At 44.2% G+C, this 20693-nt stretch overlaps 2 protein-coding genes across 13 annotated transcripts in view; one reads left to right on the forward strand and one right to left on the reverse strand.

Moving 5' to 3' along the window:
• LOC135920292 (neprilysin-1-like) overlaps positions 1-18750 on the reverse strand; it is a 39298-nt gene extending 20548 nt beyond the window's left edge. For 3 of the 12 annotated variants that reach the window (XM_065454486.1, XM_065454488.1, XM_065454483.1), the window contains exons 1-4: positions 10101-10655; positions 7326-7376; positions 4791-4826; positions 569-595 (exon numbers count right to left, since the gene is read on the reverse strand). In XM_065454486.1, the coding sequence (XP_065310558.1) occupies positions 569-595; positions 4791-4826; positions 7326-7376; positions 10101-10233 (247 nt within the window). In that variant the 5' untranslated portion in view covers positions 10234-10655. Of the gene's footprint in view, positions 1-568; positions 596-2389; positions 2426-4790; positions 4827-7325; positions 7377-10100; positions 10656-11355; positions 11392-15032; positions 15104-18554 lie in introns of those variants that run through there. The other 9 variants (XM_065454487.1, XM_065454484.2, XM_065454481.2 and 6 more) reach the window with 8 other exon arrangements.
• The window catches only part of LOC135920296 (uncharacterized), a 197492-nt gene continuing 176899 nt past the window's right edge, over positions 101-20693 (forward strand). The window contains exon 1 of the mRNA XM_065454499.1: positions 101-147. The gene's annotated coding sequence lies outside the window, so the exon portion shown is untranslated. The remainder of the gene's footprint in view (positions 148-20693) is intronic.

The following is a 20693-nucleotide window of genomic DNA, read 5'->3' on the forward strand; positions in this document are numbered from 1 at the left end:
TTGCTGTGCGTTCGGGTGAAGCACAAGTCAAAAATACGGCAAGCGACTATTCCGTATTCCATCTGCCGAGCGAGACGCGGCAAGGTCTGACTTCAAAGAATCGGCCGGACCGATTTCAACCTAACGCAATGGTCCCGGCTCTGTGAGGTAAGCGAGCGATTCTTCGCTCATCACTAATCTCATATGTTGCCACTTGCTGTATGCGGCTTCGTTAGTTTTTCGCTCTCTCAAGCGCCGCATATTAGCTTTTTCTCGGCTCCGTCATACATTCCATGGCGTTGTCCTTCTTTGACCTAAATGTATGCGAACAGCACCTTTTGAATGTGTCGTCGTACGTGAACAGTTGGGCTGACGACGTTCCGGTCATTATAAGCCGTTATCGCTCTTCAGCGCCTTATCCATCCGCGTCGAACCGTTACGAACCGTGACCAAACGTATTCGGGCAGCGGCACCACCACCCGGACCGAGTGCATAGCCAAAATGCTGAAACAATGTTAGACATCCAGCAAATTCGAGCTACACTGACAGCTAGTTTTTGACGCCATGACAACTGAAGAAGCAGCCTTACCTGTTTCACTTTTATCCGGAATGGTAGCTGTAATGCACGAAGCATTCGTTTAGAGTGGCAACAGTTCATTGTATTCCGGATTTCGTTTCTTCAATTTCAGTGTGATTTTATGCATTTTTATCCACAATATCTAAGCGCTTTTTTGCGACTAAATTTTATTCATACTGCAGCATGACCTGCTTTCCTTGCCGTGTTCTCGCCGCCGACGTACGCACGTTCTCATTGACTAATGTTTCTGTAAGCGCGAGTTGTGGCATTAGTGGTCACGCAAGGTTGATGCGCTTATGCGCACTTCAAGAACTGTGCTGTTATGTTATCCGAGTATCTTCAGTGTTAGTGCATCAAGCTCCTTCGCGAACATTCGCCCTGCGATAAGCGCGATATTGGAACTTCCTTCGTGATGCATAAATAGCGGCCGGCCGAAATTGTCTTCAGCTCTGATTCAACGATCACCGTCTGCGCTAGGCGCCATTGTCGTCACTTAAAATGACAAGTGTCACTTAACAGTATTTGTCACGGGCACGCAAGAATGCAGACATTAGAAGAGCATGGAACCGGCTGGAATGACATTGCATTTCAGAGAGAAAGCTGAATTCTACCAACTGTAGAAGCAGAATGCTAGCTCAGGGCATGATCTTTTTCTAAAAATTGCCAAGAATTAGTAAATATAAAAAAGAAAGAAGCATGAAGTTTACAAAATCGTCACACGCGCCATAAACAGTTTTCACACTTTTGAAACTGTGCCTGTTACAGCAGTGTTTCCAAACTTCGGGTCGGAAATGCATCGCGGAAACGAATCTTCGTTTGCATGTGCCTTGATAGGGGCTTCTTAAATAAAGCGTCTTATGTTTTTTGCTTTCTGGGCACAAGTTCGCCCAATGAAAGGCGCGCTTTCTATCTTCTTTTCTCGTCTTTCTCTTTCGTTAGAGAAAAAGAAAACGAGATAGTGCCCGTCCGTTGTACCCGTCTTCTCGTCATCATCTCTTTTGGGCTGTTCCTTTTTTTCTTCTTCGATATCTAGTTGGTGGGAGGCGTGACGACCACTCGTTTCTTGGGTTTATTAGTTTATATATACTAGACTTATAAGCGATGCGCATATAGTGTATTTAAGATCGGGCCGTCATCACTCATATAAAGTTATGTAGGAGCAATGAAGCTTAATTCGTGTACTTGAATACGTGGCCAGAAGCATTGGGAGTTAGCAAAACGTTAACTGTAGTAAAAAATATACACGTTTGATAGATCCAGACATTTTATTAAGGCGTATTTATTATACGCTTTTCTTGCCCACCAAAGGCAGTATGCTAGCTCTGATAAAAACCAGTATTTTATTTATTTATTTATTTATTTATTTATTTATTTATTTATTTATTTATTTATTTATTTATTTATTTATTTATTTATTTGCCTTAATCGAAGTAACTCCATGTATCGCTCGTCGCGTTGATCTTCTCTCTGGTATTTTTATATTCTTTTCGAACAGTAGTCCTCTTAGTCGTTGTGCGGCATTTTGTTTCCCTGTGGGAAGTCTACAAGCGCACACGGGGCACCAACCCATCTATGACATCATACTGTGTCAGCCTAGCCAAACGGGGTCAGGTTTTGTTGGTCGTTAGCTGAGGACAAAAAAAAACAATACATCGCTTGTTTTAGACGTAGCAAACTGCGACATGCTTGAAATCTCGGACTGCTAATGTAGCTCTGAATGATCCACTTAAATACCTTTTAAATATTCTAGACTCTCAGAGTAAACAGTTCTGTACAACAGCACAAACAGAAGCACATTTGCGAGATCTCCTTCGCTACCACAAGCACACTCACTTGAGCTGCGAGCACTCTTTCTTGACGTTCTCGTGTCTGGAAAGAAGAGGCAGGCTGAATTTTCGCGACACCTGTGTTCCAAATGTGGGAGCTTAATCTTCACGATTCACGAGCTGAATGCCAGGCCATTCATTCATTCATTCATTCATTCATTCATTCATTCATTCATTCATTCATTCATTCATTCATTCATTCATTCATTCATTCATTCATTCATTCATTCATTCATTCATTCATTCATTCATATTAGTTCGTTCGTTGCTGAAAGTGCAGATGAACAGCTAAAGCCATAGTTGGCAGGAATCGTTGAAGATTATTGCCAAAGTAAGCGAATATAGCTTTCTGAATTCGCTGGATGGTTGAATGTACCAACAAGACTCCTTAATAGCGTTTAAAAAAAGTTCTAAACACAAGAACAGAATTCCATCTTTGAGCGGACAAAATAAAGATATAAAAGAAAAACACAGTTCGTATTGGATACCCTTTTTTTTTTCATTCTTGATGTAAAGCCTACCGTTCTGTAGGACGTATACCTGTACTAACAATGTTGCAACATGTTCCCCGAATGTTCAACTAGAGCCAGTCAGCACTTCAAAATCAAGCATGTAGCGTGCTTTTTTTTTATTCCAGATTTTCAAATTTGTGAGTATACCGTAAAACGGAGATTTTTCTTCTAAAGAATACAACGGGCGCCTTAGCTGAATTATTTGACAAGAAGTTTGAAGCCCACCATTCAGCAGCAGAACATCAGAAAATAATTGATAAGGAAAATAGCACTCAAGACCAAGACGAACGTAATTTAAACGCGAGGACAGGCAGTCACGAATAAGCGCTTACAGGCCGGAACTAATATCGGAAGACGAGAGCTTACGACGGGTCAAAATACAATCTCCTTTACTGACCGCTATTGCAGCATCGGAACATACTGCACTTTCGAGATGGTCAGGTTCTGGTGATGGTTTTCTCACCAGCCATTTATTGCCTGATGGCACGGAAAAGCATGAATTCTTCTGTCAGAGCAGTGGTGATATAGTTAGAAATTATTTTCATAGATATAAAGGGGAGAGAGAGAGCAATATAAACTTCCCATGACGAAGCACTTTGCATGTAGTCATTTTAGCGCAGTAAACCCAGTCGAGGACGTCCTGTGCAGCTAGTGTTTATATATATCCGTATTTCTTAGCGCTGTAAAACTATTTCATAACGGCCTTCGCGATTCTCGTGTGGTGTGGCGGCCAAGAGAGCGGCTTTCCACTGGTTCTGCGTATACCCAGGGTTGGAGGTAGGGGACACACAGTGGTGGTGTTGGAGAGCTCACCGATCAGTTTCCCATTAGGTTGCCTCAGTCCACGCGTCCAAGGAGGGCAACCTATACTCCTTTTCGTGCATCAGCTGCAATGCTGTGAAGCTACGCAAGACATTCGTTCACTAAAATTTATCACTCCGCGCGTTCGTTCTATGCTTCCCTGCACGTGAGGCTGCCGCGATGGGCGGGAAATAACACTAGAAGAAAAACAGCGGAAATCAAATTGATCCAAAACAACGTGTTAGCAGCCGTATAGGTACATGGTTTGTTTGTCTCTCAGAATTAATTCTTTTTTCATTTAAGAGCTGAGTCTATATAAGCAACATTTTCACAAAAATTGGTCAAGAAATCCCGAACTATTCGTAAGCGCCAACGCAGCCACCGCAAAAGTATCTCTAGCCTCCACAGCGCTGCAGCTGATGTATTATGGAACAGAGTACAGTGGGCCCTGCTCCCCGCTGGAAAAAAATTCCTGGCTACGCCATTGCTGCGTAGGACTGCCTTTGTCTTGAACCCTTCGAGTGACTCCTGCACACTATTGGATGCCTTGTAAATATGACCTCCAAACGAGAATATCAACATCAAGAGTTGCACCTGCCATCTTCAGTTTCTCACATAAAGCCGACTTACTTTCAAGTAGTACGAACTTATGGCATGACGGAAAACACTTGGAATTTTTTTATTCTTGCGTTATTTAATCTCTGTCAGTTGTTGAACGCGCCCCATACATGAATATATTGCGAACTTGCTTCTTCTTAAACTACTAGATCAGTAAAGATATTGACATTCTACATTTCCCTTATTTAGCATTTGTTTATATGATAACTTGAAACAAGTAAATAAAACACAATGAAATAACAATATTCGCACACTATGCCTTATCTTCCCAAAAAGAGAAGGTGCTTATATATGAAGTAATTAAAGCTAACTATATCTTAGATGACTTAAACCTGTAAGCAATTTTTCTGGTTTACCGACTGGTCAGATTGCCCGGTAGCTGGAATGAAAATACTAACGCTCTTGACAGAGCTCAAACACTGAAAGTTGTAAACTAAGTTCGTCGAAGAGCAACGATGGAGGCACCATCGAACTTACCAAAACTGCGCCTTTTCTTTTTCGAGCCCTTGGTTTCTGCAAAATGAAATGCGATCAGGCGTCGAGTGGGTAGTGATCATGAATATCTGAGCTCTCTGTTGTTCTACTGACGCTTGAAATGGCCAAACTAGATTGAAACACTTCGTAATTTTTTTTTAATATTTGAACGCCAGTTTATCCATCCTTTTGAAGAAACACACGCAGAACTTTTTCTTTTTACTAATATTCTCTACAAGCAATGACGGGGAAAAATTAAAGAGGAATTCCAAAAGAACTGCACAGCAGCCCTCAGCACTGAACTCAATTACTGCCACAGAAGTACACTTTCCCAGTGGACGCCATCATCTCGTTTGCATGCTTGATTATATATCCCTGAAATGTACCCTCCTCCAGCATACGAAAAAGCGACCAAGCGCCCAGCAGTAATCTGAAGCAAATATTTTTAATTATTTTTTATACAGCTTACAAATTTCGTCGTATTACAGAAAGAAAAGTGTAGTTTAGAATAATGAACCTGTGACTTGCTCTTTTTAATACGTATAACTTTGTTGGTAGTCAAAATTAATCAGGAGACCCCCAGTACGGCGTGCCTCATAATCAAATCGTGGGTTTGGCACATAAAACCATAGCATTCAATTACGTACAACTTCGCTTCTCTTTGATAAGAGGTGACTTCAGCCGGTGCTGTCGGACTCCACAGGTTCAGAAAGACTCGTTTTTATTGAGTTCGAATGTGTAGCTTTATGGAACCATATGCTCGCAGATGTATGGCGAAAGCCTCATATTTTTGTTTTTATAGAGGCGGTTTATTATTATTTTTTTAATTTCCTTGATTCACACTATAATGGCTCATCTCCTGGGCATGTGGAACGCGTGAAATTAATTATCATCATCGTAGCGCAGGCTTTCTTTTGTGCCGTCGACACTGTCGACGTGACCGTGATGACTAAGCACTGTCAGTTTGAGGGTATAAAAAGAGATAAAGAAATCGCCAAATTTACAAAGACCGAAATTCGAGAAGCGTTCATTCGGCAGATCTAGTTCTCAAGACTTGCGGGCACCCTGACCTTTCCAACTCTGAAAAAACCAGAAAGCAATGGCACGTTCAGCTATGACGACAGAAACTACAAGTGCCGCTTCCTGACGTCCGAGTGAAATTTGGACTCCAGCACATGCCGGTATGCTTATCTTTGAAAGCTTTCATTGTTTTTGTTAGTTTCACGGTTTTCCAAACACTAGCGGCCAGCATATTTTTTGAAATATATGGCGGTGGCACGTCTGAAGTAATCGGCATGGCCTCGAGAAATAGGCGGAGGTACGCGTGGCTTTGGTGAATAGGCTCGCGTGACGCCCTGTTGATGGGAAGGTCGCGAGTTCCTTTCCTACAGCAGCACCAGCCCCAGTTCAGATGGTTCGGTCCTGTGCGCGAGAACCCCGCGTGCCTCGTAGCCCGTGTACTATGGCAGCCCCGTTGTGACAACGTAACATCGTAACAAGGAATTAGTAATTTAATGGTCAAGTGGTAATAGCCCTGTGACTTTTGTTTTTGTTTAGATACCGTATACAGTCTACATTCTGCCTAGGTTTACATAGAGTCCCACTATCTTTGTAAATTCGGCCCGTTGTCTTCTGAAATGGTGCATGGCTTTCAGAGAACTGAACAGTAATAGAGGAATTTTTCGGGGGGGGGGGGGGGCGGTATTACTGGGTGCCCAGTGATTCAAACGAGATAATTCGCCCGCACGACGGCCGGCACTTTTCTGCGCCACCGCTGGGCGCCGCGGACATCGAGCTGATAAATTGCAGTACACGGCAAAAGCGATGGCCTTTTTCACGGATCCCAACAGCATTTGGTTCCGAGACTTATCGGTGGCACAAAACGCGCCGGCTGCCACGCAGGGGGACGATCATCGCGTTTCAATAGCGCAGAGGGCGTCAGGTTCTCCAGACTCCTTGCTAGTTTTTATTCGTCAATAAAAAAAGTTTGATTTCTTTTGCTATACTAGAAAAAAAATTGTCCAATCTGCTTGAGTGCTGAAGAAAAGATAAAGCGATTATGGGTGCAATTGCAAACCGAATATTTTGTATATTACATTGTATATAATACTATATAATATAGTGGTTATACGATTGGTTATATACATTGTATATAATATATAAAATAGTCGTACAATCTAGTGATCAACAGAGTAGAATAATGAGTCTCGCTGAAGACAAAGTTGCGACAACAGGACTGGTCCTTGTTACGCAGAGACCAGTTTCTTTTTGGAGCGATGGTTCCGGCGACACACACTCCTCGTTCTACCAGTTTTAATCGCGGCAAACCTACACCTCCCGCTTAACCTCCTCCTCTTGTTTCGGATTACTGGTGAATTCTAGAGAGACATTGGAGTCAGTTTCGCTGCTGTGATGCAGCCAATACCCTCAGCATTGCACTTTGCGTCGCAACTAGTACGCAGCTTACTGTTCTTCTCCATGTTTCATTTCGAAGATGCGTAAACTGAGGGCTGGTAAGCGTAGAAGAGGAATGCTCACCTGATGTAGTTTGCTCCAATTGCTTTTGAGACACTTCTGGCTTCTTCGACGCTGGAAAAAAATTGTTTACCTGTTTAATGTCTTCTTTATTTTAAGCTGCAAAGTAACACTTCTACAGTAACAAACACACCAGTACAGCAGCCTATTCGTGCGTTTCTTTATAACGTTTGCAGATGAATTGTTTCTTATTAGACGACGAATGATACAAACTATGCTGCTCACAAACCTTTTTTTTTTTCTGTGCATCCCAAGATGTGAATGTTCGCCTACAAATATCAAACGGGATTTGAATCTGGGCGCTTTTTTTCAGTACCATTTGGGATGAACGCCCCATCCCTCTTCTGTTCTTCTTTTTCAGGGAGGAGGGAGTGAGAAAGCGAAATTGCAACTAGTCAATCTTAAAACACGTATGGTAGTCACGGCTCCTAGGGATTTCAGCGCAGGTGCCGTGCATCTCTGAGTACTCACATTACGGATTTTTAGAAGGCTACGTAGCCGATAACTGACCAGATAAAACAATGTTTAACACCACTTTTTTCTTGCTGGCTATGCTGCCACGCTAAGAGAACGCTATAGCTGGGAGCTAATCACAATTTCTTTATTCGAATAATTGACAGCACATAAATGCCCTCGTTAAACAATGGCCGGATCGACTGAAATGAAATTAGTTAGATTTAAGAGAGAAACATGCATATAAAGCATGTTTCTCTCTTAAAGCAGAATTTTGATCTAGTGTGCCATAGCTGTTCTAGAATTGCAAAGAATGAGTTAAAGTTAACAAATCCACGAGTCTTAGCCGAAAAGCAGGTATCGCAGCTCTGCGAACTGCATTATGATAGCATTTGAAGCGAACAAACTTGATATAGGAGTCTATAGCTTAAGTTCAGTTGTCACAATATTTATGAGGGTTTTTGCATAAGCCTAATCACAAACTAGAGGTATGTTAAAGAGCGCTCTAAATTACTACGTGACTTTGTTCTTAAATGCGACACATTTCATGGTGAGCATTTGCCACTTTGACAGTATCTATCTAGCTATCTAGCCGCCTACGTCTTGGTGCTCTAATGGTCGTTTCGTTAGCTTGGTATGTATCAATATTGGCATAGTATGACAAGAGTGCATGAAGAACATAAATGATAGGTCATGACAGGACTGTCATGACATGCATGTCATGTGGGTCATTGAACAGCCGCCTACGTCTTGGTCCTCGTATGGCCGTTTCGATAACTTGGTATGTACCAAAATTGACATAGTATATGAGAAGAGTGTATGACGAACATCGATAGATTATGACATGAATGTCGTGACATGCATGTCATGTAGGTCATGAAACAGTCGCCTACATCTTAGCGCTCTCATGTTCGTTTCGTTAACTTGGTATTTATCAAAACATGCAAGAGTGTATGAAGAACATAAACGATAGGTCATGACATAAATGTCATGACATGTGTGTCATGTAGGTCATGAAACAGCCGCCTACGTGTTGGTGCTCTCATGGTCGTTTCGTTAACTTGGTATAGGCTCCCCGAAAACTGCTTCTTATAACATAGATTCCCACAGGGCGTGGGATCTGCCGGCTTTGTATTTTTCGCTTTGAATGCCCCAATAGGTGTAGTATACAGAATTGTGAGATTTCTTTTTAGGGCTGAATTAGAGTTGTATAGCTTAGGTTAGTTCTTCTTTTTTTGCGACATTCAACATTTTTGGAAAAATATTGATATTCTAGATAAACGGGTCTACTGCTGCATTTGAGTGAATTATTTCTTTTAAATGCAAAAATTATCATGATATTTGGGGCAGTGTGTGTCGAGTGAAATGATTTCTTCGTTATATTGTATTTAGGAATTGAACTTTTGGTAAAGTTTCCTCGTAACCGTAACCAAAGCCATTCAACAGACTAAGCTAGAAAATAGAAGTATATCCACGAGACTTTAAATATATTGGCATTGTGTTCCGTACTTCGCAATAATGTTTCTATCACTTCAAATAGAAAAAAAAAATGCGGTATGAAAGCCGCAGTATAGAAGCAACTTTTGGTACGTTCTAAATTTTTCGCCGCTCGTTGCCCAGCATTATTTGTCGGCACCGTCTAGTATGGTGTGTGGTAGGCGGTATAGTTTATTTCGCAAGCAGTCAAGAGTTTGTTTCAGCCTTCTTCAGAGTAGCGAAAACGTTTTCAGTAATAAGCGTAATATGTTTCTGTTTATGATGTCATGACGTTTAGATGATGCTTATGTCGCGTTCGTACATCATTGTTACCGTGACAAACATTTTACAGCAATGCTCTTCAGGGGCGTTCCGCAGCGATGGCGTGCGGCGTCGTGCTCGGTGTCAAATTTCAATCATAGAACATCCTGCAACGTAACCAATACGTGGGAGCCCCGAAGCGACCACGTGACTGTGGGGTCGGTGAGACTGTGCAGCCGGACGCCTGCCTCGGCGACGAGCCACCGGCAAGGCAGCCCTGGCCGTCGGAACGCTCGGCCAGACGTCGGCGTTCGCAGCATAGAGGAGAAACATGCTCCGGATGTAACATGTTGTATAAAACAGTGAAGCACACGAAAATGCTCGTGTACAGCGACCGCACTGCACTGGATATGTATTAAATCAGTGGCAAAGTCTTGTACAAATTTTTTGCAGTGGCAAAACAGACCCTTCGTACTTCCGAAAGGTGTCAGAACTCGCTTTACAGCTTCGCTATCTATACGATGTATGAGCTGCTCGTATTAGCATACATCTGCGAACGTTTTCATTCTTTTTTTTATGTTTGCTTACCCTGAACTTCTGATGATGGCTGTAGGGTAGGTGATTCTTTTGTCTCTGAATGCAAATAAAGAAACGGAAATTTGCATTCAAAAGCCAGGTGCGTGGCACGCGTCAAGCGCCAGTAACACGTCGTCGGTGACATGCTTTCTCATTGCGTTGTACACGAAGTTCCACAGCGAAGCGACCGGTCTTTTACGCCAAAGGATGCGCGAATATATGGAATATGTGGAATTTTGAATACAAATAAAAAAACTTTTGTTTTTAATCGAAGCACTGAATTCGATACTCTAATATTTCGTCTCATCGAATAACTTACTGACACCTTTTTTTTTTTTTTTGACAGTACACCCTGCAGCGCCGAAGCATTATAGCAGGGGAGTTGCAGGAGTTCGCTACAGATGTTGGCGATTTGCCCGCGATTGAAGGTTGTCTGTGCATGTGGTCCATCGGGCTTTTCAACTGCCCATATTAATAGAACCGAGAGCTAGTCAGTCAACTTAAAACATGCCGAGTTTAATCGATATTGAAATAGCGTTCCACATGTATTGAAGAGGAAGAAAGGGGCTTAACTGAGGGGCCCAATTCTTGAACCCGGACCCCCTTTCTTCTCGTTTACTACATAACGAGGGTCCCCAATCCGGCAACATTGATGTTTCACGTAGCATGTGTGGGTTTATTGACCGATTGCCTTCACCCGTAAAGATCACGTTCTCGTGACGCCTGCTGCAGAAAGGACATTGCACGTCCGCCGCCAAGGTCTGTGAGAGGTGACGCTGGCTAACACTCCCTGGTTTCTACTAGGAAACATAAATACCCAAGAGAGTGGATGGGGAAACGGCGCCGCGGTAGCTTAATTGGTAGAGCATCGCAAGCGAAATGCGAAGGTTGTGGGATCGTTCGCACTCCTGCGGCAAGCTGTTTTTTTTTTATCCACTTTCATTCCCATTAATTTATCGTTTTTATTATTTCGTTTATTAAGCACAAGTAATTTCCCCCATGTTGTCCTTGGTGTCAGTGTAGGCTTCCTATGACATGTATTGAAGGTAATAGTAAATTATTTTCTACCACGTCACTGTATCGTCCATCTGGTTTTCATTAAGAGAGCTTTCCTCTTTTCTGGTTAAAACGAGGGCATTCAGTTGCCGTCGACGTTCCCAGCCGCTCGCTCGGATCAGTCAGCTGGCGCTCTTTTAAAGCTGACAAATTTTCCTCATTTAGAGTAATAGGAAAACCGATATTACTCTGCCGAGTCCAGAAAACTTACCGGCACCTTCCCTGGACTTCTTGGAAGTTTTTGTTTCTGCAATATCAGACACGTGTGTTATGCTTCGATTGGCTAGAATTCTGCAGATTCGCTGCCGACGTAAATGTCAATTAAGTGTGAACAAAGTGTTTACACTTTCGCTAAGCTTCATTGGCATAATGATAGCCCGCGTACTGCATTTGCAAAGAACCCCGTACGCCAAACAGCTGCTGTACCTGCAAATTCTTATCGGTTGATGCTATCGACCCCCTGACGCGGATGCTTCCTTAACTATACACTTACACGAGGCACTGCAATCCGTTATGACGCCATTCAGTCATGCGCAGCTACACCTTAATCTTCCTGTCATATGAAGCCAATAAACACTGACACCAAGGACAATATAGGGGGAATTACTTGTGCTTAATAGATGAAATAAAGAGACGATAAATTAATGGAAATGAAAGTGGATGAAAACAACAACTTGCCGCAGGTGGGGAAGGATCTCACAACCTTCGCATTTCGCGTGCGATGCTTTACCAATTGAGCTACCGCGGCGCCGTTTCCCCGTCCACTTTCTTGGGTATTAATGTTTCCTTGTAGAACCCTGGGAGTGTTAGCCAGCGTCACCACTCACAGACCTTGGCGGCGGACGTGCAACGTCCTTTCTGCCGCAGGCGTCACGAGAACGTGATCTTTTCGGGTGAAGGCAATCGGTCAATAAACCCACACATGCTACCTGAATGCTACCTGAAATACCCAAGAAAGTGGACGGGGAAACGGCGCCGCGGTAGCTCAATTGGTAGAGCATCGCACGCGAAATGCGAAGATTGTGGGATCGTTCCCCACCTGCAGCAAGTTGTTTTTTTCATCCACTGTCATTTCCATTAATTTATCGTTTTTATTATTTCGTTTATTAAGCACAAGTAATTTCCCCTATGTTGTCCTTGGTGTCTGTGTTGGCTTCTTATGACATGTATTGAAGGTAATAGTAAATTATTTTGTACCACGTCACTTGCAGACATTTTTTATTCCACTTTCAAAAGTGCGAAAATATTCGGCATTCAGATTATATTCAGAAGCCTGTACTTTCGGATATTCGTATTCCGTCCGATGTAAAAATTCTACTCCGAGAATGCACCTTCTCACGTTATGCGGACACGAGCGCCGGGACACCAAAGTGCCGTGGCTAAAGAGCAACCGGAGTAGTGAATCGAAAAGTCAGCTGTTCACTTCACCATGCTAATGTGGTCGTTTTGTAAATGAGCCTTTCTTGGCAATTGCAAAATATCGTAACCCCGTGGTAATCCACATAGCACTGATGGCGACGGACGCAGATGCGTCAATTACATCTGCATTAATACGTTTTACAGGCTGCTTCCCGTCAGACAAGCAGTTTCACCTTGCCGTAGGTGTTAAAGCAGTGCTGACGCCTATTCAAAAAAGGTGTGGAAGCTCCACACCCGCCTCTCGCATACAAAAGGATGACCCTTAAAGGACATTAAAGGAAGATATTAAGTAGAGCTAGACTGCAACATTAGGCTTCGCTAATGACTGATTCGTCATTCGTAGCGAGAACAGGGCTTCCGTATGCGAGAAAATGACGAAAATGGAAAATACGAGTGGCGCCGCCTGTTGCGGACTATGGCATATCTGTTGTGTCGTGAGCGCTGTCGTGAACGGTGTCTCTGGCAGTAATTTTATACGCAACGAAGATATATATACACAGAAAGCGATGATATACTTCTAGACGAATACTCTATCGATCTAGCTCGCCTTAGTTTTTTCCTTCAGAATATCTTCTGCACATGTGAATTTTGAAAACACGTGTTATTTTGATTTGACCTTACACTGGTTGCGAAACGAAAGGCGTGGCGTGATCAATATTATCGTGACGTCATGGCACCGAGCAAAATTTGCCGGCATCGTGTAGCAATAAGGCAAGGTATCAAGACATTGATCATATATCAGCAAGATGCGCCGCGAATGTTTGTTCTCGCTGCGTTCGTGTGCGGCAGCTGCAGGGATCGCAGGAGCCAGCGTATCACGACGTCATGACGGGTTCGCCTCCTGTGTACCAAAACCGTCGCGCCCAACTCACGAACATCTTCGTTCGTAAATACGTCATTCCATTGGCCGACCGCATTCACTGCCCGCCTTCAAGATTGGCTGGAATTCGCTCTAGCAACAGTTCTAGTGTGCGAGTTTTTTTTTTGTGAAACAAGCACTTCAGTAAAATATTTACTGAGTCCTGAAGCAGCCTAGCATTTTTTAAACGCGATTTGCATTTGTAAAGATACTTCACGGGCTTTACAGAGGCTAACTGTCCGTCCTTCCATCCGTCACAAGAGTGAGTGAGCGCACTCTTTCGACGACGTATCAGCCACCAGTTATCGACACACTTTCCTTATCCACACCAAGGTGCCGCGCTGTCGCGGGCGCGGCATATAGAGGGGCGGGGCGCGCCAGATACAGCCACGGCCGGACTCGACGCTCTCAAGAGAGCGCGGAGGAGAGAGTCGAGTCTAAAACCCCTTAGTGAGTCGAGTCCGGCCGTGATAAAGCGCCAGTAAACACTGTGCAGCGTGTTTGAGGGCGCTGCTTTTCGATGTGGGTGGGCGGTTAGTCACGTGATATTTTTCATTTCTGCGGACCTCTTTTATCAGCCGGAAAAATTAAATGGGCAGGAAGTGCCCGGCTTAAAACATTCCAGCGTTAAGTTTCTTTCAATTTCCTACGAATTCTTCATTGACAGCACGGTATTCAGAGCAGTAATTAAATATTACCTAATTGCATATAATAAATTGAACGAGAACAAAAGGATTACTGGTGACTACTCTACTCGTGTGTGAACAATATACACTTGGTTATCTTCGCGTAGAATTGTTTTTTTAAACGATATGCACGATAGCTGGAACACCCTGTGTGTAGAGTATACATATCGTCTGTGTATATTCAAATGTACAACATTGTATCTATAAATGCATATACAAAGCAACTAAATCACATAAAAATAAATAAACACTCTGTAATCGAATATATCCTACAACCCTATCTCTGTCTCGTTAATTCTACCACCAGGAGAATCGATCTCGTATGATTGCTAGTTACACACCTGTCACAAGAAAGAATGCTCTTCACATTACCGCCGCCAACCATCCCCGTAGAATGAGTGTGCTACATATCTTTTTCTAATGTTTAGAGTTCGGACCTTCATTACCACAAAAGAAAACAAAAAGATAACTAAATTATGTCGCCTTTGTACTCCTTTATTCACTAGTCAGACGTATGCAATCTGGCTTCTACCACTACATAAGTGTTGACTTGGGCACAGTCGCCTCAGTTGAGGCCAAATTGTCTCAGTTATTTACGAATATTTGTGTGATTGGGAGTTATACTGCACACTGTAAAGTTCCGCCATCTTGTCAGCTCTGACTGACTTCTACGGCCCTCTGATTGGCTAAAAACGCAGAAATGGCGGAATTATACCGCTCTCCAACATCGAAAAGACCCAACAGGGCGAGCTATAAATGGTTATCCCACGAAAATCCGAGATAACACGGAAGCTAGCGGCAATACCAGCAAAGACGAAAAAAAAACGAGGAGGACGTGGTTGCGAATAGCGCGACTGCGCCTAATGTGCCTATAAATTCGCAGCGCAGAACTCGGCTGCTGCCTTTAGGATAAATTCGACTCACCTTCAGGGCTGGGCATGACTTGTCACGTGTGCTTACCGCAGAGATGACTTCTATCAGTAAGGTGATTAAATCTAAAGACAATGAAAAATTCAGAAGCATCATATCGATGGCACTCTGTGCATGCACTCACTATAGAGAGCGAAGACCTGACTCTGCTGTTCTTTTCGTGGTGCGCGCGCGCGCGTGTGTGTGTGCGTGTGTGTGCGTGCGTGCGCGCGACGTGATCGTATTCAGCGTTATGCAGGCGGCGCAAAAAATAGTACAGGACGATATAGACAATACAGCTGCTGAGCGTCTATATCGGTAGAGGTAAAAGACAAGCTAAATGATCTACAAGGCGCTAACGCTTGGCACAGATTAGCTGAAAAAGCCTTCATACAAACAGCCCATAGAAAACAGAATAAAGCGTAAACGGCGCAGACCAACTTGCCAATACGATGTCCGTGTCCTTCACCTCGGTTTGTTTTGCATCTGTGCTGCTTGTGTGAACCTTTTACAAAAGCGTACTTATGGCGTCCCCCATATCTGGCCACGTGACAGTGCCCGCCATTGAGCACCTTCTGATCGGCGCTTGCTCGGTTATTTACAATGGCCATGGCGGCTGCAGACATGTCTCAGACCAAAACTCTTTCTGCCAACACGGTGCATGGGCAGTGGGTGAGTAGACGACTGAAGACTTTGGCCAAAGGCGCCGAAGGTGTGTAAGCATACCTTTCATTTACACGTTGTCTGCACTGCAACCTTATCGTGTGCAAGCTGACCGGGTGAAGGCCACGAAGCATGTCCTGATGTTTGCTTTTATCCTGTATATTCGAATCTATACAGCTGCAGATTTGTAAGGCCGTACATGCGTCTGCTGTCGTCGCTAACTGCATGTGCAACAAATTCGTCCGGGATAGGCATGCGTGCGCACGCAAGAAATTCCTCTTTGTGACCTGTTCTGACCCCGCAATTCTTGTCACCAGCGCTGATCAGATTACTTGAGAATGGCTTTCCGATTACTTACAACGCAGGTTAAAGTTTATCGCGTACGCGTCGACACAAATGTCAAAAGTGGATAAGCGCTAGCTCCCCTGCTGTTTGATGCCCTGGGTAGAGAGAAATCTTGCGGTACCCGCTATTATTCCACACTTGGCTGCTATGGAAAGTGAAGTTGCTGAAGTATGCCAGGCGCATAATTAAGTAAAATTTGGCAGTGGGCCGGTTGGTTAAACATACCACATGTGCGAAAAAAGTAACGAAAGGACAAGACTGGAGCAAATGCACAAACACTTGCGCTAGGCGTCCTATGTTCGTGTACTTGCTCCAGTCTGGTCCTTCCGTTGATTTCTTTCGCACAGAAAGTAGTATGACAGTGACGCCTGCGTACGTAGGACATAGCGTTGACTTTAATCCAAGTTCAACATTCCGTGATAATTTGTGCCAACGGTGACCGTAACGCTGTCTTGTTGCTGCATGCCGTGTTAGCCCATATACAAAGTCATTGCCGGCAATCGGCTGTCCAGCGCTGTCGGTGGAGCTTGCCGTACTCGCCTTTCGGAAACGTGTGCATGACGAACAGTCGGTAACACGGGCATTATTCTTTGTGCAGCCGAGGCCGGATGAAGCTCGCACACATATCCCACACATTCGAGTCTCTATCGCAGTTGTTACAGCTTACGACGGAACACGTCTTCCCTCTGCTCTTCCAAAGCGTGAGCCTCAAAGGCGGATGCACCCGAGCCTCCCCCAATGGGCGCGCACTCTAGACTGACGTCATGAGCCGGATTGTCCGTGACCCCGCCGACGGCATGGCAGCCCGCGATACTATTTCTTCAGTCGTGGAGGCAGTCGGCTGCCGCACTTCGGTCATCTACGCGGGGCATCTCCTGCCTTCTCATGTTGGACCCGGCTATAGCGTTCCCTGGGCGTAGCCATAATAGCCTCTTGACTACTGTAATAATCCGTGACCTCCCCTCAAAAGCACTGCAGAAACTGCAGCGCTTGCTTTTCCACTAACGTGCAACAGTACGGAAGTGAGGTAGGGAAAATGGCATAAGGGAGGTAGCGAAAGGAGGTAGAGAATGGGTAGAACTGACAAAGTCATAAAACGAGTGAACAGCAGCTTGGTATTCACTCGCTTTGTGGCAATAGCGTTGCTCGAGCTCGCGAGCTTGATCCCGACCGCGGCAGCCGCGTTTCTACGGGGGCGAAATGCAAAAACGCTCGTGTACTCAGATTTTGGTCTACCTTACAGAATCCCAGGTGATCGAAATAAAACGGAATCCCCTACTGCCGCGTGCCTCATAATCACATAATGGGCTTCGCACTTAATGCCCCGTAATATATGTAGTTTAACAGTGCTACCAACGTGTGCTGTGCAGTGTGTGGCAATGAATGTGCTAACCTTCTCACAGACTATGAACAATGGCGCACAACAACGCCTCAAGCAAATACGTCTCGCTATGTCTTCTGTGTACTACGCGCCGACAAACACAAGGGAGGCACGTAAGTAACGTTTAACATCAGCTCACCACTCGCATATTGCACTAAACGCTGATGAACTTAACATTCCCCGTAAGCATCATCACCATTATTGTCAGTCACAGAAATCACAATTATTTCTAGCACAGAAAACTTCACTTACATCGATTCCTACATCGATTCCTTTCTTGCCTCTTCCTTCGACGCTTTTTATTTTTATTTTCGCATGCTACACGCTTCCAAGAAAGTATTGTGAAGGGGCTATCATTCTATTCGCGTTGTAGGTGCAGGTCCTACGACTATATGCACGGACGCCTAATCCCCAAGACGCTGATACGCTCCTTTGGTGTGCTTCGCGTCCCTTCTCACCCACCGTGGTTGCTTAGCGGCTACGGTGTTGGGCTGCTAAGCACAAGGTAGCGGAATCTAATCCCGGCCACGGCGGCCACATTTCGATGGGGGCGAAATGCGAAAACACCCGTGCACTTAGATTTGGGTGCACGTTAAAGAACGCCAGGTGGTCCAATTCCCGGAGCCCCCACTATGGCGTGCCTCATAATTAGAAAGTAGTTTTGACACGTAAAACACCATAATTATTTTTGTTTCGCGTCCCTTCCGTGCGGTGGTGTGGGATTCGCCGGCTGTACTGGGAGCAGTCTGCCATATAGTCCTCAGGGCTCTGGTGGTGAGAGAGCGGCATGGCAGTCGCCTTGCATGTCGGCGCGAGCGCCGCTGGAGACAACGCACGTCAGACGAATCCACCTGTACGCTATAGTTACCTATAGTTATAGTTACAAAAGGTATAGTCACTATTATAGTCGCAAAAGCTACTTACACTCACTGCGACAAATATGCCTTCAACCGCATTGCTTTCATAAATCAAGCAGATTTTAGAAGCGCTCGCCTATTCTATTACATTGACAGTTATGGTCGATGGTTTCTGCAAAATTATTTTATCAATCACTACCGGAGGCTCAAGGCTTAAGGAAACGCTGAACTCAGTGAGGTCAAACAGACGAGGAAAAAGTCGGAGTGAGAGAAAGAAGGGCAGCGTCTCACCGCTTGGCCGATGAATTCCGCCTTGAACAGGCCGATGAGATCAAGCCCTGTGACAGCAATGGAGCAAGAACGTCGGCTAATGATGGGACCTAGTAGGCCTTGCGTCGTTGTTAAGCGTCGTTGTTGTCGTTGCCTCCAAACAAGGCTCGTACCCAAGAGGGGGACAGGCCACACGTCGGGCGGCAGGATGCCGGTTTGTGATGACGACGAAGACGATTACAAAATGATGATGATTATGGTAATAATGATGATGCTGATGTTATTCAGCAAAGGGCACCAACCACTGAGGGGTCATGGGCCACAAATCTGGCGGCACTACTCTATGAAAAATATAGATGAAGATAAAAAGGAAACCTATTAAACATCAAATAAACTTTCGCCTTCATTTTGAATGTAACACGCCGAACATTCTTCCACTTGTAGATACCAAGCCCACCGTAGCATCATTTCTAAAAACTTATTTTACATATATTACGGCATCATTTCAAAATTTTAGAAATGATGCTGTAACCTATCCGCTTCTTGATATGATGCATTGGTTGGCTTGATGGGCAGTGCGCTTGCGCGATCCTGGTCTGCTGTGTGCTTAAGTAGGCGAAGTCTTCAGAGTAAAATTTAGTTGAGAGTTAGCACTTGTCCTGTTCTTGTGTGTCTATCTTCTGTCCCGTCTCGGAATTGCGCGTACCAGTATTCAGTTCTTGAGCATGAACCAACTAGCCCAGCAACAAAATTGTTAACGTACATTTCAAGTCCACCTTTTTTTACGCCTTCTTTTCTCCCACGCTCTCTCTCTCTCAGGGCCTTTCAATCCCTCATCCACTCTTCCATGTATAGTACGTAGCATGTAGGCAACTTTGCACATGCCCGCAGAATTCCTTGAGTTTCAATGTAGGCTTATCTCTCTTTCTCTCTCTTTCTCTCTCTCTCTCTCTGCGTGATATAGTAGTCAGCCTTGCAAAGCGAAGAAATTGAAAGTAGATACCAATAAATAAGGGAAAGCAAAGGAGTGTGGAAAGGGTACCTCACAGATTTGGAACATTTTTTTAGCTGTGCTTTCGTATTTGAAATGCACATAATTCGATTTAGGATCAAATAAATTGTGTAAATAAGGCAGTGAATTCATAAAATAAGGAAGCACTGACAAAGTAATTTGTTTGTTTCGCAGAGGTTAAGATCAGTTGACCCCTGTAAGCAGGGAATGCGATCACGATGACGATAATGACGATCACGATGATTGAACACAACACATGCCCACCGTTGTTTTTTTTTTTTTTTTGCCTTGTTATCGGACGCTAGTGTCGCCAACTTTCCAAAACGTGTAGTCATGCAAGCGTTGCAAGACTTCAATTTCTGTAGCCATGGCCTGACGGTTCGGAGACACAAAAATTTGAAGGCTGAACGCCGACTCTCTAGGGAGAGAGAGAGACTTTTCACTGGCTGCCTCAATATGCTCGTTCTGTGGCGAAGGTGAAGTCATCAATAATCTTTGTTCTGTCGTACTGCGAACTTCCCTTCACAGACTTGTTCCAGATTTTTTTTTTGTTTGTAAAGTCTGTATTCTGTATTCTCAAGCTGGGTCACGGAAATAACTACTTCGGAGGCCGGGACAGGTATCGCCAAATCGGCCTATTACGTTGCGAAATTCTTTTCTCGTTTGCCTGTTTTGTTCAGTTCTAGATGAACGATTTTCTCGCGGCCTGAATTTTCACGTGCTCGGGACAACGTATAATCATGGATGCACTTCTTTTTATTCTATTTCTGGTAACCAAGCAATTCTTGGCCAACTTCTTACTGGGAGGTGAGCTCCATGGGCCGTCAGGGCAACTACTACTACTCATAGGACCTTCCTTCATAAACCCGCCTCTTATAATATATGCATTGTTCCACTCCTTACAGGAACACTGCACAACCACAATGGAAGATTGGTCAAGAACGGCATGGTGTTAGGGTAGTCGATTATCAGAAAGGCGAGAGAAAGAAAGAAATAATTCAACATTTATTTTACTGAAGGTCCAGAGTCTGTACTTATTGGTAGAGCCGTCCAGATCAAGATTCCAGAAAAGCGAAGACCTCCTGCAACTTTCGGTTAGTTGTGACGTAAGTTAAATGCGATGCATAATACGCGCATAGACAAATAAA

This window comes from Dermacentor albipictus, chromosome 10, assembly GCF_038994185.2.
Source record: "Dermacentor albipictus isolate Rhodes 1998 colony chromosome 10, USDA_Dalb.pri_finalv2, whole genome shotgun sequence".
In the NCBI taxonomy this organism is placed as follows: domain Eukaryota; kingdom Metazoa; phylum Arthropoda; class Arachnida; order Ixodida; family Ixodidae; genus Dermacentor; species Dermacentor albipictus.